Consider the following 20,246-nt stretch of genomic DNA (forward strand, 5'->3'; position numbering starts at 1 on the left):
TCATACTTAATGGTGACAAACTACTTTTCTCACTAATATCAGGAACAAGGTGTGCAGGCCCTCTCTCACCACTGCTTTTCATCATATTAGAAGTCCCAGCTGATATAAGACGACAAGAAAAGGAAATGAAAGGTACATAAATTGGGAAGGAAGGTGCAACATGAACTGAACATATGTAATACTCTTAGCAGAGCCTACAAGATCTTCACTGCTAACTTTGAACCATTCTACACAGTATTTCTTAAAGAAGTAACATTTAACTACAGAAGGCAGAGATACTGCTACAAAATAAGGGAAAAGATCAAGTGGCATTTTCTTCTAGATAGCAAACACAATTACTTTTACGTCATTTTCAAGACTTCGATAATTCAACTTCTCTAAGTGCGGAACCTCAGAAATTCCACAATAGTTGTATTTCCACAACGTCTAAGCCAGAGAGGCTAATGGGGAATCACTAACTCTTCATACTCCGAGGGAGGGCCTTGGTAACACCAGTGGGAAAGCAGAGAAGAGGGGACTTTGTTCTTCACTGACATGGAGTGTCAGTGCACAAGTACAGGAGAAGGGAAATGATAAGCAAGGAAAAAATATTATACCAGTTCTTGACAAAACAAAGCTAGACAAATCCAAATTTAATAGCTTAGTAAAATATCTCAGGTTGAATTTGATGTAATAATACAGAATCTGAAGAAAAGTAACAATAACTATAAAGCAACACAATATTTCTTAGCTGGTAATAGGATACATTTTGTTTGAGGGACTAAAGAAATTGATTCTATTTGATAGTCCTTAAAAGTCTAAAAGACATCAAGAAACAAGTTTCAATGTTGGCTGGAATTTAACTTCTTGAATGAAGGTGATTTACTAAAATCTCTCAAAAATAACCTTTAAGTAAGGCTCATTAGGTCAGAAAAATTTAAATCTAACAGTATCAAGCGCTGGTTAAGATGGGGGCCACATCTGGTAGCGGGAATGTGAATGAGTAGAATCCTTACAACATTATTTTGGTATTATCTAGCCAAGCTGAAATGCACAGCCTACAACCCAGCAATTCCACTCCCACAGAAATACCAGCTGCACCAGGATACGCATGTAAGAATGTTCCCAGCAGTACTGTTCACAATTCCAAAAACTAGAAAACCATAAACACATTCAATATCTGTTAACAGAATGAAAATGCTGCAGTTGGAACAATGGAATATATAAGCAATAAAAGAAACAAATACTGCTATGCTGACTGGGATGAATTCTAAACACATGATTTAAAAAAGTACACAAAAGAATACACACTACAGGATTCTGTCTAAACAAAATTAAAATGTATGGAGTTCCTGTCATGGCTCAGAGACAACAAACCCGACCCGACCAGTATCCATGAGGATGTGGGTCCCACCCCTGGCCTCGCTCAGTGGGCTAAAGGACCCAGCACTGCCATGAGCTGTGATGTAGGCCACAGACCTGGCTCGGATCCCGAGCTGCTGTGGCTGTGATGTGGGACTGCAGCTACAGCTCCAGTTCAACCCCTAGCCTGAAAACTTCCATATGCTGCAGGTGCGGCCCTAAAAAATGTAATAAACAAACAAATAAAAAGCAGGTTAAAGTGCTTGCTCAAGATTCCATATTTAAGAGTAAAAGTACAATACCAGGCAAGTTTGTAACTAACATAAAAGCCAGTTTGTTTACTTGGAAATGGATGTGATCAGGAAGAGGCATTTGGGGGGCTAAGGACGTTTAGTAAAAGTTCTAATTTTTTTTTTTTTTTTGGTCTTTTTAAGGCCACACCCATGGTATATGGATGTTCCCAGGCTAGGGGTTGAATTGGAGCTGGAGCTGCAGTCCTACACCACAGCTACAGCAATGCCAGATCCGAGCCACATCTGTGACCTACACCACAGCTCATGGCAGCACGGGATCTTTAACCCACTGAGCAAGGCCAGGGATCGAACCTGTGTCCTCATGGATACTAGCTGGGTTCCTTACCATTGAGCCACAATGGGAACTCCTCAAAGTTCTATTTCTGAAAGTGAATGAGTTGCATAATTCTTCCCTTTATAAAAAAATTAGCTATACAGGGGAGTTCCTGTCATGGTTCAGTAGTTAACGAAACCCAACTAGTATCCATGAGGATGAGAGTTCCATCCCTGGCCCTGCTCAGTGGTTAAGGATCCGACATTGCCATGAGCCGTGGTGTAGGTCGCAGACACAGCTCGGATCCTGTGTTGCTGTGGCTGTGGTGTAGGCTGGCAGCTTCAGCTCTGACTGGACCCCTAGCTTGGGAACCTCCATATGTCAAAGGTGCGGCCATAAAAGACCAAAAAAAAAAAAAAATTTAGCTATACATACTATGTTTTCTGTGATGTATACGTGTACATATATGTCACAACAAAAAAATTAAACACCCTAAGTTTCTCTAATAAAACACAAAAGACAAAAGCTTGCCTTAATGATTAACAACAACTAAGCCTAAGACATATTTGAGAAGCAAATTTAAGAGTATGGAACAAAGAACTGATATAAAATATTCCCGGGCAGGAGTTCCCGTCATGGCGCAGTGGTTAACGAATCCGACTAGGAACCATGAGGTTGCGGGTGCAATCCCTGGCCTTGCTCAGTGGGTTAAGGATCCGGCATTGCCGTGAGCTGTGGTGTATGTCGCAGACGCGGCTTGGATCCTGAGTTGCTGTGGCTCTGGTGGAGGCCGGCAGCTTCAGCTCGGATTAGACCCCTAGCCTGGGAACCTCCATATGTCATGGGAGCGGCCTTAGAAAAGGCAAAAACACAAATTAATTAATTAATTAAAACAAAATATTCCAGGGCAGAGGAATTTTAGTAAAAAGTTCATTAGGACAGAAAAGAATCTGGAAATTTACTCCTTCTAAACTATCTGTGCCAAAGCCCACAAATCTCTGTGTTCTCCACACCGAAGGGTAAGGTGCACCCACGATAAGTACACAAGTACAGGATGTCACAATCTGCATGAAGGGGTATGTGTGTAAGCAAGACAGCGGAAGTAAATGTAACAACTATCTTTTCATATGGCTCTCATCCTTCCCCTGGGAAAACGCAGAAGGGCAAAAGCATTAATGTACCAACCTTAATGAAGGTGATCATATATTTAGGTTTCTCAAAAAGAAAAGGAAAACACACACACATTTATCTCCACTGTAAAAAGAACAGCCAACCACTGTGCGCACAAAACTACTAGATCGTTTCTGGAAAACCAAAAACTTTCATTACTATATCCTCTAGATCACTTGGCACAATTTTTTCACATTTTATTCACTGAGTAAATGTTTGTTACTTGAAAATAACTATAAATAAGCTACATTCCCTGCCATCCCTGATATAACACAGTAGGAAGTTTCAAGAAGGTAATAATAGTCAAAAGCTTATAAACTAAGGCAGTACTAGTTCATCGATAGATCATTATCAGAGCCTATAAGATAAAATTTTTGCTGACCTTCTGATACCTAAGAGTAGCCACAGTGTCCTACAATGCATCTGACTAAAAAAAGTATGCAGACTGTATCCAACTAAATAGTTCTGAGATATTCAATCCTATTCCACATCTAGTGGACAGATTTGTTGGCAGTAACTCATGCAAAAGGGTAAAATATTTCACATGGACAAAAGTAGACAAAACTCTACATATTTTTTTAGAATGTAGCTGAAGATTTAGCCTTTGAATTTCAGACCATCAAATAAAAACAGAAAGATTAGCCACGGATGATAGAAGTCATCAAATCATGAGGTCTCTGACTCTGCATAAAACTTCTTGTCTTTATGACTAAGGATAATTATTCATAGCCAAGACATGGAAGCAACCTAAGTGTCCACTGACAGATGAATGAATAAAGAAGACATGGTATGTATACATAATGGAATATTACTCGGCCATGAAAAAGAATGAAGTAATGCCATTTGCAATGTGGACAGACCTAGAGATTATCATACTAAGTGAAGTGAGAGAAAGAAAAATATCATACATATCACTTACATGTGCAATATATAATAATACAAATGAACTTATTTACAAAACAGCAACAGACATACAGACATAGAAAACAAACTTACAGTTACCAAAAGGGAAGAGGGGAGGGATAAATTAGAGTTTGGGACTAAAATATACACACAGTATATATAAAATTATAACCAACAAGGACCTAGTGTAGCACAAGGGAAACTACACTCAATATCTTAGGTGGAGTTCCCGTCGTGGCTCAGTGGTTAACGAACCCAACTAGTATCTGTGAGGATGTGGGTTTGATCCCTGGCCTCCCTAAGTGGGTCAGGGATCTGGTGCTGTCGTGAGCTGTGGTACAGGTCACAGATGTGACTCAGACCCTGTGTTGCTGTAGCTGTGATGTAGGCCGGCAGCTGTAGCTCCGATTAGACCCTAGCCTGGGAACCTCCAAATCCCTGGCCTTGCTCAGTGGGCTAAGGATCCAGTGTTGCCATGAGCTGTGATGTAGGTTGCTGACACAGCTCAAATCCTGTGTGCAGCTCCGATTAGACATCTAGCCTGGGAACTTCCATAAGCTGTGGGTGCGGTCCTAAAAAGACAAAAAAAGAAAGAGAAAAAAGCACAGGACACTATATCTTTAATTACAGTATATTTAGCATATACATGGAAAATCATATACTTACTTTCTGGATGAATTTCTCAACACTCTGTACCACATGTTTATAGAACTAAAAAAAAAAGAAAAAGAAATGTGGTTTTAAATCTAGTATGATTTTTCCTGCTAAATATATGGCTTAACAAATCTTCAAAGGTCTATTAATGCAATTAACTTTAATCATAAATTTTCATATAACATAACTAGCTGTGACTAGTAAAGTGATTCTTGAATTAAGTGTACTGTCAATATACCCAAAGTATGTTACATTAACACAGACACAAAAGAATTCTATTATAGTCTTTAAGCAAGCAACTTTCACAAACAGGCTGACAAATCCTGGTGTTAAGACACTGGTAGATGTACACTCTTCTTTCCTAGAATGAAAAGTATAGATTTGCTATAGTAAAATTTTATTGACAAAAAATTAACCGTCAACAAAATGCATTAATAAATGTGTGCGAGAGAGTGGTTTTCAACTTTATTATCTTCTTCAGTTTCTCCTGGAAAATGTAACTACAAGTATATATAACAAAATAGAAGTATATAATGTTCTAATGGGTCAGCCAAAATAAATCAGTAGAAAATAAGTGAGCACACATATTAAAAATTTTAAATGGGCTACTCTCAATTGTGAGAAAACTTAGATTTAAGTTTTATAAACAATACTATGAATGAACCTGAAAAGGAATGAAATGAAGACTATAGGCTAAACAAAAAGTATCTAGAATTTGTACATTATAAATTTTAATATCGCAATGGCAACTGCATAATTAGCATATTTTCGTTTAAAAACTAGCCTCAACCATGCTTCTATTTCTGATTCCATGAATTATACTTTTAAGAGACATCCCCCAAGACTGAAGACACACTAGAGTATTCCACTGAACTGCAGCATGAAATCCAATATTGGTAAAGTCAAAAACAAAAGAAAACCTCATTATTCAGATTCTCCAAATCAAAATTCACAATAAAATTTCCTTACTATAAAGTAACAGTATACTCAACGATTTAAATTACTTGTGTAAAAAAAGCTAAAACTACTTAAAAGTTATTAGGTATTTTATAGGTAACTAAACATTTAAAATCAATATACAAAATACTAATTACACAGTGACTGGTTTTTATTAAGTAGTGATTTTTCTGGAAAATGCCTTGACAGTGCTTCTTGTTTCTGGTTACTTTGTATACTACAGGTAATTCAGAGTAAAACAGCTTACTAAACACTAATTCAAAGTTTCACATAGGGCTTCTTCCACTTCAGGCTACCAGAGGTACTGTTGACAGTGTGCAGTGTTGGAGTTCCTGTTGTAGCGCAGTGGAAAACGAATCCAATGAGGAACCATGAGGTTGTGGGTTCAATCCCTGGCCTTGCTCAGTGGGCTAAGGATCCAGCCTTGCCGTGAGCTGTGGTATAGGCCACAAACATGGCTCGGATCTGCCGTTGCTGTGACTGTGGTGTAGGCTGGCAGCTGTAGCTCCGATTCGACCCCTAAGCCTGGGAATCTCCATATGCCATGGGGTGCAACCCCAAAAAGAAAAAAGACAGTGTGCAATGTTAACAAGCTCCCATCAAAATAATCACGCCTCCAAACACTGATAAAAAGTCAAGGACTTACTTGAATATGAAACACAGTGTCACCTAAATCTGATTCAAGTATCAATTTAGGTATGTATCAAATGCAGTTTAAAATAGTACAGTATTATTAAACAATTAGTCCCAACTCTTCAAAAATGTCAATGCTATGAAAAACAAAACAAAGCAACAAGAATAGGACAAATAAATGGCAGGATCTTGACGAGATCCTGAAAATGCACAGGTGCAGGGGATAGCTACTGAAGTTAATACTGAGACACCTGGTAAATGAAAGTGTAGATTATATATTAGTACACTAATATATTATGTATTAATATGATAACGTGATTGTCATATAACACATTATATATTAATATAATATCAGAGTGAAATTTCTTGCGTGTGATGTATATTATCATTATCATTGTTTTAGGACAAATTCAAGAATTTAGTGATTGCCATTCTGAATGAACTCTGAAACAAACTCTCAAATGATTCAGCCACAAAACCCCAAAACATATGTGAGAGTGAGAATGTGAGTGAGTGAGTGAGTGAGAGAGAGAGAGAGAGAGAACAAATAAATCAAATGTAATAAGATGTTTGTTAACACATGGTGAATCTAAGGGGCTGTGTGTTGCTTATTGTAGTATTTTGCAAGACGTTTGAATTTTCTTAAAAAAAATTAAGAGTACCAATAAATCAAAATAGTATATCATGTTTAGACTCTGAGAGAAACTTGGGTTCAAATCTGGCTGTTTTTACTATTGTAAATTAGCTCTTAGACCCTTCCAACATCTGAAAAACGGAAATAATGTTAAGTACTTCTTAAAAAGTCTTCTAATTAAAATGCATTGTGTTCAACAAAAAGTTACACTAAATGCATCAATTATTTTCACTGAACAAAAGTGATATGTTTGCACACTCTCAGGATCATGATCATAAAATTCAGATCACTATGTACAACAGTATAGTAAAGCACACGAGACCAACATTCTATACAGAACTTATGAAATACACTGAAAAATCTCTTCTTAGAAGAATCCTGTAGCTTAAATGTGTTCACTGGTCACTGTCCTTATTCCCTCTTTGATCTTCTGCATTTAAATACAGGGATTTGAACTGTTTCTGGTAGATATTAATCAAAAATTTGAAAACTAAGTTTTGGCTGTAAGAACACTGCAAAATCAACTATAAATCTAAATTTTCTCGGAGTGGTGATTCTCTGTAAAGAATCTGTTAAATCTAATAGATAATGCTGTTACTCAAAGACAATTTATTTAAATAATGGTGCTTCTATGGTTGATCTTCTTACTCAGAGTAGGAAAATATATTACCAATATAATATCTATAGGTTAATACCTACTTAATTAAAAACAAGTAATTATTCTCAATTTTAACAACTCTACTGCAGCAGCGAGTCTCAGCTTTGGGGAGAAGAACCTTTTGAAGAGGTTATCTAAGGTTAACCTTCAAAAGTTTCTTAAAGTCAGAGTTCTCATCGTGGTGCAAGGGGAAAAAATCTGACTAGGAACCATGAGGTTGCGGGTTCGACCCATGGCTTCACTCAGTGAGTTAAGGATCTGGCATTGCCATGAGCTGTGGTGTAGGTTGCAGATGTGGCTCAGATCCAGCATTGCTATGCCTGGGGCGTAGGTGTAGCTCCGATTGGACTCTTAGCCTAGAAACTTCCACATGTGCAGGTGCAGCCCTAAAAAAGCAAAAAAAAAAAAAAAACACCAAACCAAACCAAACCACCTTGAAGTCAAATTTTATGCAAAATTTTGCATATACGTGTACTTCCCTAGAGAGAGTCCAACCTTTTCCTGAGATTTTCAGAAGTATCCATAAGTCAAAATGGGTTCAAAACTACTGTTTAAGAGCAATGGCTAAATACCTGTGGACTCTTCCCACAGTTCAAATGCCCTTCATGGGGTTCCCGTCGTGGCTTAGTGGTAATGAATCCAACTAGTATCCATGAGTACATGAGTTCAACCCCTGGCCTTGCTCAGTGGGTTAAGGATCCAGTGTTCCTGTGGGCTGTGGTGTAGATCACAGACACGGCTCAGATCTGGCATTGCTGTGGCTGTGGTATAGGACAGCAGCCTCAGCTCTGATTTGACCGCTAGCCTGGGAACTTCCACACACCATGGGTAGGCCCTATAAAGAAAAAAAAAATGTCCTTCATACAATGAAGTCCAATTATTTTTCATAATGGCCCCTAATCAATAAGAAAAAATTAATACATTAATTTTATTTGGAAACCTTTTCTTAACTCATGTTTCAAGATCTTGGAAAGTCAATGTGACAAATAACAGTGTTAATAAACACTTTGCTCACAAGGGGGCTCTATCTAAAATCTAACCTGAGACAAAGCAAGGGAAAATGATTGCCTTAAAGTTTATGAAAGAATATTTATCAAAATATTAAGTGTTTATCTCTAGGTGAGAGAGTCTGCACGTGATATACTTTGTTTTGTGTTTTTCCCCTTGTACTGTACTAACTCTGTAAAAAGGAAGAAAATATATAATCTGTAAAAACTCTCTCTCTTTCAAAATAATGGTGTAGTATTTTCTTTTGAAAACACAAGAGCAAAATTTGTTACTCACCTTAATAGCTTTGATGGCTGCTTTAGTAATTTGGGTCATTTTTGCTTTAGAAATGGGTGGCTTATAGTCATTCAGGGAATACAACTGATGAAAAAGAAGAACAAAGCTTAAATACAACAACACTAATTGTCTTGAAGCAATTACATAAAATTATCAAACATTTCTATTTTTATATACTCAATGAAATAAAAGCATTGCTTTTCTTTTAAAAATCAAGTTCAACATTATTAGCCATCAAGCAAATACAGATCAAAACCACAATGAGATTATCCCTTTACACTTGCTTGCTTACCATCAGAAAGATTAGTGCTAGCAAGGACGTAAGGAAACCGGGACTCTTCCACACTGCTGATGGAAACGTAAAACAGTGCAGCAGCTTTGGAAAACAGTTTGGCAGTTCTTCAAAAAGTGAAATATAAAAATACGTAATATGACCCAGCAATTCCACTCTCAGGTACATACCCAACAGTTGCAAATATATTTTCACAAAAACTTGTACACAAATGGCCACTGCAGCATTATTCATAAAAAAAAATTCACTTAAAAAGTGGAAACCACGCAAATGTCCATCCAGTGAGGAATGGATAAATAAAATGGGTTCAATCTATTCAATCAAATATTAGTCATGAAAACGGAATGAAGTACTAACACATGCTACAAATGGATGAACCCTGAAAATACGTTAAGTTCAAAAGGCCATATTTAAAAGACGGTATGTTACAGAACTGCATTTATTATGAAATGTCTAGAAAAGGTAAATCTATTGGTGATTAACTCAGCTATGGGTGTTAGGAGCAACGAGGCATGATAATAATGAGTACAGCACTTCTTTTTAGGGTGATAAAGATATTCTAAAATTGACGGTGGTGATGACTGTACAACCATACTAAAAATCACTGAATTATATACTTTCAATCAGTTACTGACATGGTAAGTGCAATATAACTGTTTTTAGAAATCAAGAGCTTTAATGGTTAGCAATGATCCTCCTCCCTAAAATCTTCTGTTTTAAAATTTCTCATGTAAGCAAAGGATAGTAGTACTGATTAGAGAAAACAGTTAAAGTAAGGTGGGGAAACTAGGCAAAAGACAACTAACTAAGCTTAAATGATACTGATGAAAAGTGATGCTAGGATTTTACCAATGCTCTAAGATACTAAATACAAGTCTGGAAACTAAGCTCTGGCCACTAGAACACTGCAAAAACAACCTGAACAGACTTTAAAAGCAATTCAAACAGCATTCGATGGTTAATCAACTAGAGTCCTCTATAGTCTTAAATCCAACACCCCTTATTTACTGATTTCTATATCCTATAGACTTTCTACCCAGTTTCCCCCTTTTTTGTCTCTTCTTCCTCCAGCCACCGCCAGGACCAAATTACCTTCATTCTCACATGGAGATGGCACGTCTATCTTTTCAAAACCTAGTGTGATCAAGTGACCGATATCCACTTCTTACCACCTTAAAAATTAGTAAGCTCAATGACTTCCCAGTCTTTGGGGAAACACAAAAATCTACACATACAATGCCCCTGCCTGGTCCGATTCCTGTCTACCTTTCCAGTCTCATCTCCCCTTCCCAGCTCTCTGCCCTAAGTATGACGGTCTTCTTTCAGTTCTCTACCACAGACTCTTAAAAATGGGCTTCTTCCCTCTATTTGGAATACAACCAGGGCCTCCCCACTAGTTACCTAATGAGAAAAGCCTTCCCTACGTCTCCCCAACCAAAGCTATACCTCCTTTTATGCCCTCATTGTACTGTCATTCACTTCTGAAGCATTCAACACAGTAATCTGATACTTATTTGTATACTTATTTAACTAATATTTGATTTTTAAAAGGACTGTCCCAAAGAATGACAAGGACTGACATCCATGAGACGAAGGATTTAAGCACCTTTAATGCAGTGTAAGTAAAAAGAGATTAACTGTACACCAAGATCTGTCCAAGCTAAAATCAATCCAAGGAGAAGTCTAAATCTTTCCCCTTTAAGTTCCCAAAGAAGTACCCGTCTGCTTGTTGATGGTACCGCCCAATCAGGGAAAGGACCTCACCAGAATCTTTAAGAGGTCACCTCTATCAAATTCATAGGAACTTTAATATACTCATGGCCTCAATTCCTATCTTTCTGTTTTAGAAAATCTAATGGTATGCCAGTCTACTCACCAGGTGCAAAACAGCATCAAGACATTCTACAGCGTTTACAGCAAGCGGTATAAAGCAAAGGTCAACTTCCCAGAATTTCTTAGTGGGCCCCAACTGGAGCCCATCTGAGATCCAGTCCTACTTTCGCTTAGTAGAGAATAAGCTCTAAGGACAGAAACCCTACCATTTTTGTTTAGGTTTTTTTTTCCCCCTATTGTCCAAACTGTATCCTAAGTGTCTGAAAGAGCATAGGAACTCATTAAGAATAAATTAAAATGAACAAATACATATAAGAGACAGCTTTGTACAAGCTTTTCACAGAAAGACCTGGATTTGAATTCCAACTATGTCATCTTATTACAAGTTGCTAAACCTCTGATCTTTAGTTTTCTCATTTACAAAATAGAAACAACACTCATTTCACAGAAACACTGCATATACAGCTTTTAGAACACACTGAAGTCACTCCACACTTAGCCAAAATTAAAATCCTTTTCTTTGGTAGTATTCTCCATTTAAATGAATAACACTTAAGTATCCATTAAACAGTTATTCATTCATGTACCTGAGGGTACCTTCCACAGTAATTCATATTACTAAGGCAATGAAGATACATCAGGTTCTTTCTATGGCTGATGATACATTACTTCTTTCATTTGGCATGGTAAAGCCCTAGAGTTTCAACCAAGCACTAGCCTATATTCTAGCAGATCAAAGGCTTTGCTTGCTTGCTTTCTTCCTTTTTTTTGAGGGCGGGGGGAGAATGAAGTAGGGGAAATAAAATTTAGCTTTGCAAAATGTGTGTGAAAACTCAACAGTGTGAAAAGTCAGCTCTTATCAGAGAGTCTCCTTTTAAAAATGCACCTACTGCAGAAACTTAAAAGTACTACTTAGATAAATACCTAACTTCTTTTCAAAGATTCAATACACAGGCTTCCAACTAACCATTTATCTAGATTCTCTAAAATCTCATTTCTTTATTAAAAGTGATCATCAGAAAACAGGCATAGGAGTTCCCACCGTGGCGCAGTGGTTAACGAATCTGACTAGGAACCCTGAGGTTGCAGGTTCGATCCCTGGCCTTGCTCAGTGGGTTAAGGATCTGGCGTTGCTGTGAGCTGTGGTGGAGGTCGCAGACGCGGCTCGGATCCAGTGTTGCTGTGGCTCTGGTGTAGGCTAGTGGCTACGGCTCCAATTAGACCCCTAGCCTGGGAACCTCTATATGCTGTGGGATCGGCCCTAGAAAAGGCAAAAAGACAAAAAAAAAAAAAGAAAGAAAGAAAAGAAAAGAAAACAGGCATAGATCATTTCATGGAATGCCTTTACTAAAATTTAATGAAGGCTCAGTCTTGACCTGCCCTTTCTTTGGCTATTCAAACGAGAGATACAAAACTATAGCCTAGGTTTTCGGTCTAATTCACTTATTCTTTTGTTTTTCAATTCCCCTCAGGTACACTAAAGAGTGCTCTTTGGACTAGTTAACATTTTAAATTTCTATTCTGTCACTCGTAGGCACCAAATCCAATGCATATTTTTGGATCCACAAATGACTTTCTCAAATCAAATCAGTTTCTAATGACTTTAATCAAGGTATGAGGAATCTTTTGCCCAAACTGAGATATATTAGTTGCTGCTGGTTATTCCACCAAAAAAAATACTTCTAATAAAAGTTGCCCGTTATTAATTAGGCCAGGGGTCATCATGTAAATATCTTAGTCTTTGGAAGCTACACCGTCACCACCACACAACAGGCATATTTCATTGTATTGTGCTTTCCAGATGCTATGGTGTTTACATATGGAAGGTCTGCGGCAACCCTGCATCAGGCAAGTCTATGGGCGCTATTTTCCAACAGCATTTGCTTCCTTTGTGTCTCCGTGTCACATTTTGATAATTCTCACAATATTTCAAACTTTTTCATTACCATTTGTTAAAGTGATCTGTGATCGGTGACTATTGGTGTTACTATTGAAATTGCTTTGAGGTATCAGGAACCACACCCATATAAGATAAGGAACTTAATACACTGTGTTTTGATGGCTCCACCAACTAGCCATACCCCGTCTCTTTCCCTTTAGGCCTATTCCTTGAGAAACAACAATACTGAAATTAGGGTAATTAACACCCCCATGGCCTCTAAGTGTTCAAGTGAGGAAAAGTTGCATGTCTCTCACATTAAATCAAAAGCTAAAAATGAAAAGGTTTAGTGACAAATACATGTTAAAAGTTGAGATGGGCTGAAAGCTAGGCCTCTCTGGCCAACCAGCCAAGTTATGAATTCAAAGGAAAAGTTCATGATGAGAATCATAAATAAAAAAGGAAAACAGCCTTACTGCTGATATGGAGAAAGTTTCAGTGGTCTGGATAGAAGATTAAGTTAGCCACAACTTTCCCTTAAGCCAAAGCTGAATCCAGAGAAAGGCTCTAACTCTCTCCAATTCTATGAAGGCTGAAAGAGGTGAGGAAGCTGCAGAAGGAAAGTTTGAAGCCAGCAGAGATGGTTAAGGAGGTTTAAGGAAAGAAGCCATCTCCAACACAGAGAAGTGCAAGGAGAAGAAGCTAGTACTGATGTAGAAACTGCAGCAAGTTATCCAGAAGAGAATTAATGAATTACAAAAATTAATGAAGATGGCTGCACTAAACAACAGATTTTCAATGTAGACAAAACAGCCTTATGTTGGAAGAAGATGCCACTTAGGACTTTCATAGCTAGAGAGAAGAAAGGGGCTTGTTAGGGGCTAATGCAGCTAGTGACTAGTTGAAGCCAATGCTCACCATTGTGAAAATCTTACAATCTTTAAGAATTATGCTTAAATCTATTACGCCTGTGCTCTCTAAATGACCCAAAGCCTGAGTGACAGCATATCTATTTACAACATGGTTTACTAAATATTTAAGCCCACTGTTTGGACTCACTGCTCAGAAAAAAAAAATTCCTTTCAAAATATTACTGCTTATACACAATGCACCTGGTCACCCAAAAGCTCTGAAGGAGGTGTACAAGATTAATGTTTTCCTAAGCCCGCTAACACAACATTCACTCTGCAGCCCATACAACAAGAAGCCATTTCAACTTTCAAGTCTAATTAAGAAATATATTTCAGGATTCCTGTCGTGGCTCAGCTGGTTACAAACCCAACTAGTATCCGTGAGGATATGGGTTCAATCCCTAGCCTCACTCAGTGGGTTAAGGATCTGGCATTGCTGTGAGCTGTGGCATAGGTTGCAGAAGCAGCTCGGATCATGTGTTGCTACAGCTATGGCATAGGCTGAAGGTTGCCACTTTGACTTGACCCCTAGCCCAGGAACTTCCATACGCCACAGGTGTGGCCCTAAAAAGCAAAAAAAAAAAAAAAAAAGCAAGAAAGAAAAGAAAAGAAAAATACATTTCCTAAGGCTATAGTTGCCATATTGATTCCTCTGATGGATCTAGGCAAAGTAAACTGGAAATCTAGGAAGGATTCAACCTTCTCGCTGCCATTAAGAACATTCACTGGAGAAGTTCCCATTATGGCTCAGTGGGTTAAGAACCTAACATAATGTCCATGAGGATGCGGGTTCAATCCCTGGCCTTGCTCAGTGGGGTTAAGGACCTGACATTGCTGCAAGCCGCAGTGTAGGTCACAGATGTGGCTTGGATCCAGTGTTGCTGTGGCTGAGGTGCAGGCCAGCAACTGCAGCTCCAATTCAACCCCTAGGCCCAGGAACTTCCATATGCTGCATGTGCAGCTTGTGGCTAAGAGGGTTAAGGATCCAGTGTTTTCACTGCAGGGACTTGGGTCACTGCTGTGGCCACGTTTGATCCCAGGCGCCAGAACTTCCATACACCTCAGGCGCAGCCAAAAAAAAGGGTCAAGATTCATGGGAAGAGGTCAAAATAATGATGTTAACAGGAGTTTGGAAAAAGCTGATTCCAACCCTTATGGATGACCTTGGGGGATTCAAGACTTAGTGGAGGAAGCGAATGCAGATGCGGTGGAAACAGTGGGAGAACGAGAGTAATTTTTACAAGGTATTTAAAACTCACAGTAAAAAAGCAGAATGGGAAAAGGAGAAAAATAAGCAGACAAGATGTCATTAATTTCCAGAAAATGGAAATGTGATAAGAGGACTGGTTAACTGATGAAACAAAGAGGAAACCACGAGTCACAATACATACACAAGAGACAGCCAAAGCAGGAAACAATTTGCTCTGCAGAAATCCAGAGTCCCACCACTAAACAACAAGGTATTCAGAGGGCGAGAGCAGCAGAAGTGATGGCTAAAAAATGTCGATCTCTAATGTCTGAAATTGACCATTAAAGAAATATGTATAGGAGTTCCCATTGTGGCTCAGTGGAAACAAATCCGACTAGGAATCATGAGCTTGCAGGTTCAATCCCTGGCTCGCTCAGTGGGTTAACGATCCGGCGTTGCCATGAGCTGTGGTGTGGGTCGCAGACGCGGCTCAGATCTGGTGTGGCTGTAGCTGTGGTGTAGGCCGGCAGCAACAGCTCCGATTAGACCCGTAGCCTGGGAACCTCTATATGCCATGGGTGTGGCACTATAAAGACAAGACAAAAAAAATAAATAAAATAAAGAAATATGTATAAAATTATTGCTTAGTGATATGAAGGCTATCATCAGAAGGACTGAAGTGTTATGAATTAAAACACTGCTCTCTTTGAAGACCCCAGAGGATAAGAAGGAAGGGCTTCCAATAAAATCTTTTTTGTACTAAAAAAAATTACATGCTTGGGGAGGGAGTGGGGTAGATTGGGAGCTTGGGGTTAATGGATGCAAACTACTGTCCTTGGAATGGATTAGCAATGAGATCCTGCTGTGTAGCACTGGGAACTATGTCTAGTCACTTATGATGGAGCAGGATAATGTGAGAAAATAGAATGTGTACATGTATGTGTAACTGGGTCACCATGCTGCACAGTAGAAAAAAAATTGTACTGGGGAAATAATTTTAAAAAAATAAAAGAAATTAAAAAGAAAAGAAAAAGGAATGGATAAAACCAAAAAATTACATACTCATGTTATTTTGAAAAATTTTATAATTCTACTTTAATGCAATCTTGCCAACTACACTTGCCAACTTCAGCCTCCCACAGTATATCTCTCCCCCCAAATTCATATGTTGAAGTCCCACCCCCTAATACGACTGTACACCAACCACTCAACAAACAAAAATGCTAGGGGTGACAACCTTCCCACAGTCAAAAATCCATATATAACATACAGTCGGCCCTCCAAACCTAAAGTTCTGCATCTACAGATTCCACTAACCCCGGTCCATGTAGCACCACAGTATTTACTACTGAAAAAATTCTGCATATAAGTGAACCCTCAGAGTTCAAACTGTTGTCCAAGGTCAACTGTATTTGGAAACAGGGCCTGTACGAAGTATTTAGGGTAAAAAAGGTCCGAAGCGTGAAGTCCTCATCCAATAGGACTGCTGTCCTTCTAAGAAAGAGGCACCAGAGAACAGGGAGAGGGCAGGCACGCGCCATGTCCGCGAAGCGCCTCCCTCTCCCCGCCTGACGCCCCCCCGCCCCCCCACACCCGGGTTACACGGTAATATATATCCCTGACTAGCTTGGCTAATAGAGACATCTTCCTGCAGACATTTCGGACCTGTACCTTGTTATGAAAGGAAACTCAAATGAAAGAAAGCTGAGAAAAAAATGCGAAGACACATATGAGAGGACTACAAGGCTATTAGGACCTGAAGGTGGCTGCTAGGAATTCAAAGAGCCATCTCTGGCCATAGCCACCAAATAAAATGGAGATCTCAGTCCTACAACAGCAAGAAACTGTATTCAGCCAACACCCTGAATGCGCCAGGAAGAGGACCTCATATCTCAAATGAGAGGACAGCTTGGCTGATGCCTTGATTTCAGGCTGGTGAGACTACCAGTAGAGGACCCACCTAACCAATGCCTGATCCTGACCAAGGGTCAAGCCAGGTTTGCAGCAATGTGTTAACACTGCAACAGAAAATGAATAAAGTAAAAGAAAGGGAGTTCCCATTGTGGCACAGCAGAAACGAATGTGACTAGTACCCATGAGGTTGCAGGTTTGATCCCTGGCCTCGCTCAGTGGGTTAAGGATCTGGCGTTGCTATGAGCTGTGGTGTAGGCTGGCAGCTGTAGCTCTGACTGGACTCCCAGCCTGAGAACCTCCATATGCTGCTGGTGTAACCCTCAAAAGCAAAAAAAAAAAAAAAAAGATACATTAAAAAATAAAGTAAAAGAAAGCTGTGAATGATTTACCTTCATTTTCTAACTTGACTATACAGATTTTTTTTTACTTTTCATAAATATTTTTGCAAGTCATTTTTATAATTGAAGGTAGAAATTAAAATTTCAAAATAAAACATTTCTCTGCCTTTTCCTAAACAACTTTAACAAAAGGAATTCAGCATTTTGCATACAGAAAGTGACAAAGTCATTTTAAAGGCATATTATTCACCAACTTTAATACCTGAGAACCAATACAATTTATTACAAATTTTATTTCAGTAAGTCAAAATGAGGTATACTCTATATCCCAATTAACATTAGACTAACAATAGTAGATTCAACATTAAGAAACGCACATTCTACCCCTGGCCCAGCAACTTCCACATGCTGTAGGTGCAGCTTGACAAAAGAAAAGAAAAAAGAAATACACATTCTAAAAGAATAATGGGACCAATACTGACTTATTCCTAAGATTTTTAAAGTAAATTTCTTTGTAAAAAGTGTTTGAAAAAAGCCCTCAATACATAAGTCTGGGTTAACTTCCAGTGAAGTAGCAATATTCTTGTGCAATCAGAATGTTTTAAAGAGCAAAGGCCAAAGAATACGTCACAGACACTCTGCGAGGATCAACAGATCAGGCTTTTAACAAAAGCACAACTTCCAATTTTATACTCAGTATTGGGCCACTATGAAAACTTCAGAACAAGATTTCAAATACATTTTTAGGGATGGGGGGATAGGTAGGTAGGTAAAAAAGGTCATGAGTAATTGCAAACACCAAAGCCACAAAATCTGAAATGTTATATAATACTTCTAAAAACCAGTGAGAGGAAGTTCCCTGGTTAAGGATTCAGTGTTGTCATTGCTGTGGCTCAGGTTGACTACAAGGCCTGAGAACGGTCTACATGCTGCGGGCACAGCCAAACAAACAAATTTCGTTAAATAATAATTTAAAAAAAAAAAAAAATCAGGAGTTCCCATCATGGTGCAGTGGAAACGAATCCGACTGGTAACCATGAGGTTGCGGGTTCGATCCCTGGCCTCGCTCAGTGGGTTCAGGATCTGGCATTGCCGCGAGCTATGGTGCAGATCGCAGACGCAGCTTGGATCCTATGTTGCTGCGGCTGTGGTGTAGGCCAGCAGCAACAGCTCCGATTAGACCCCTAGCCTGGGAACATCCAAATGCTGCGTGTGTGGCCCTAGAATAAGGCAAAAAGACAAAAAAAAAGTATTTTTAGTATGGAAAAACTGGAAAGTGCAAAAAAGTATAAGGATGGCAAAAAATGCAAATCATCCGTAATCCAACAATTCATCATTCATTCCAAATATAATCAATCAGTACCAGGCACTACGGGTCCAAAAGAAGAGGCAGGTGTCTCTGTCCTCATGGAACTGATAGGCTACTTTTGGAGATGGACAATACTCTAATAGACACACTTCACAGAGTGTAAGTAAGGACCCAATGAAGATGAAAACGTGATGTGATGAAGAGTAAACAAAACTGCATATCTTTCTCAGACTCCTAAACCCAGAATCCTTTTTAAAAAAAAATACAAGATACTGTAAAAGAAAATATTTACTGTCTTAAAATTATAAATGTGAATTATGCAAATATCTCTCTGATAAGAGCAAATCTATATAAAGCCAAAATTTGATATATAAAGGTGCTAACAAGATTATTATGACAAATACAAATGTCTATATCCTTTATAAATGATTACCTTTTCCTATGGGCTGTAAGCATTTTCACATAAATGCTTTAATATTATTAAGCAGAATATCCCATTTCTCAAGCATGGTAGATGCTTGAGAGATTAATATTCCAGTTATGAATACCATCAAAAAGGAAGCTTATTTTAGAATCTAAGTTAAAGCAACTGTATTAGTAACAAAGAAAACCTGTTATCAATTCTCCTCTCCAAAAACTATCATTTAAAGAACTAAATTTAGGCCACTTATTTGCATGGCCCTTTAATTCAACATCCAAATGTACATAACCTTTCCAAGTCCCTGGAATGGGGGCCGGGGGGGGGGCTAAAAAATACTCTTTGAAAAAGTATAGAAGTTCCCACTGTGGCTCAGCAGAAACAACCCCGACTAGTATCCATGATGCCACGGGTCTGATCCCTGGCCTTGCTCAGTGGTCTAAGGATCCTGAGTTGCCGTGAGCTATGGTAGATAGGCTGGCAGCTATAGCTCCATTTCGACCTCTAGCCTGGGAACTTCCATGAGCTGCGGGTGTGGGCCTATAAAGACCAAAAGAAGAAAAGAAAGAAAAAAAGGGGAAATAAAATAAATTAAAAAGTACATACAGAAGTTCTTGCTGTGGCACAGTGGGTTAAAAATCCAACTGCAGCAGCTCACTCTGTACAAACTGCAACCGTGTGGGTTTAATTCCCCACCAGTCCCTACCAAGTTACTAATGGCATTTTATTTTAAAATTTGTTTGAAAGCACAAAAGACCCAGAATAGCCAAAGCCATCCTAACAAAGAAAAATGGAGCTGGAACAATCAAGCCCCCAGACTTCAGGCTATACTACAAAGCTACAGTCATCAAAACAGTATGGTACTGGCACAAAAATAGAAATATAGATTAGCAGAACAGACTAGAAAGCCCAGAATTAAACCCACAAACCTATGGTCAACTAATCTATGATAAAGGAAGCAGGAATAGACAATGGAGAAAAGACAGTCCCTTCAATAAGTGATGCTGGGAAAACTAGACAGCTACATGTAAAAGAATGAAATTAGAAAATTCCCTAACAACACACACAAAAATAAACTCAAAATGGATTAAAGACCTAAATATAAGACCAGATACTATAAAACTCTAAAGGAGAACATAGACCAAACACTCTCTGACTTAAACCAAGCAGTATCTTCTGAGATCCACCTTCTAAAGCAATGATAATAAAAACAAAAATAAACAAATGGGACCTAATTAAACTTAGGAATTCCCATCATGGTGCAGCAGAAACAAATGTGACTAGGAACCATGAGGTTGTGGGTTTGATCCCTGGCCTCGCTCACTGGGTTAAGGATCTGGTGTTGCCATGACCTGTGGTGTA

At 38.7% G+C, this 20,246-nt stretch overlaps 1 protein-coding gene across 1 annotated transcript in view; it reads right to left on the minus strand.

Annotated features, from left to right (window-relative positions):
• Positions 1-20,246, minus strand: part of SCAF8 (SR-related CTD associated factor 8) — an 81,215-nt gene that overhangs the window by 37,105 nt on the left and 23,864 nt on the right. The window contains 2 exon segments of the mRNA XM_047769865.1: positions 4,648-4,692; positions 8,802-8,885. Of these exon segments, the coding sequence (XP_047625821.1) occupies positions 4,648-4,692; positions 8,802-8,885 (129 nt within the window).

The sequence above is a fragment of the Phacochoerus africanus genome, chromosome 2, assembly GCF_016906955.1.
Source record: "Phacochoerus africanus isolate WHEZ1 chromosome 2, ROS_Pafr_v1, whole genome shotgun sequence".
NCBI lineage: Eukaryota > Metazoa > Chordata > Mammalia > Artiodactyla > Suidae > Phacochoerus > Phacochoerus africanus.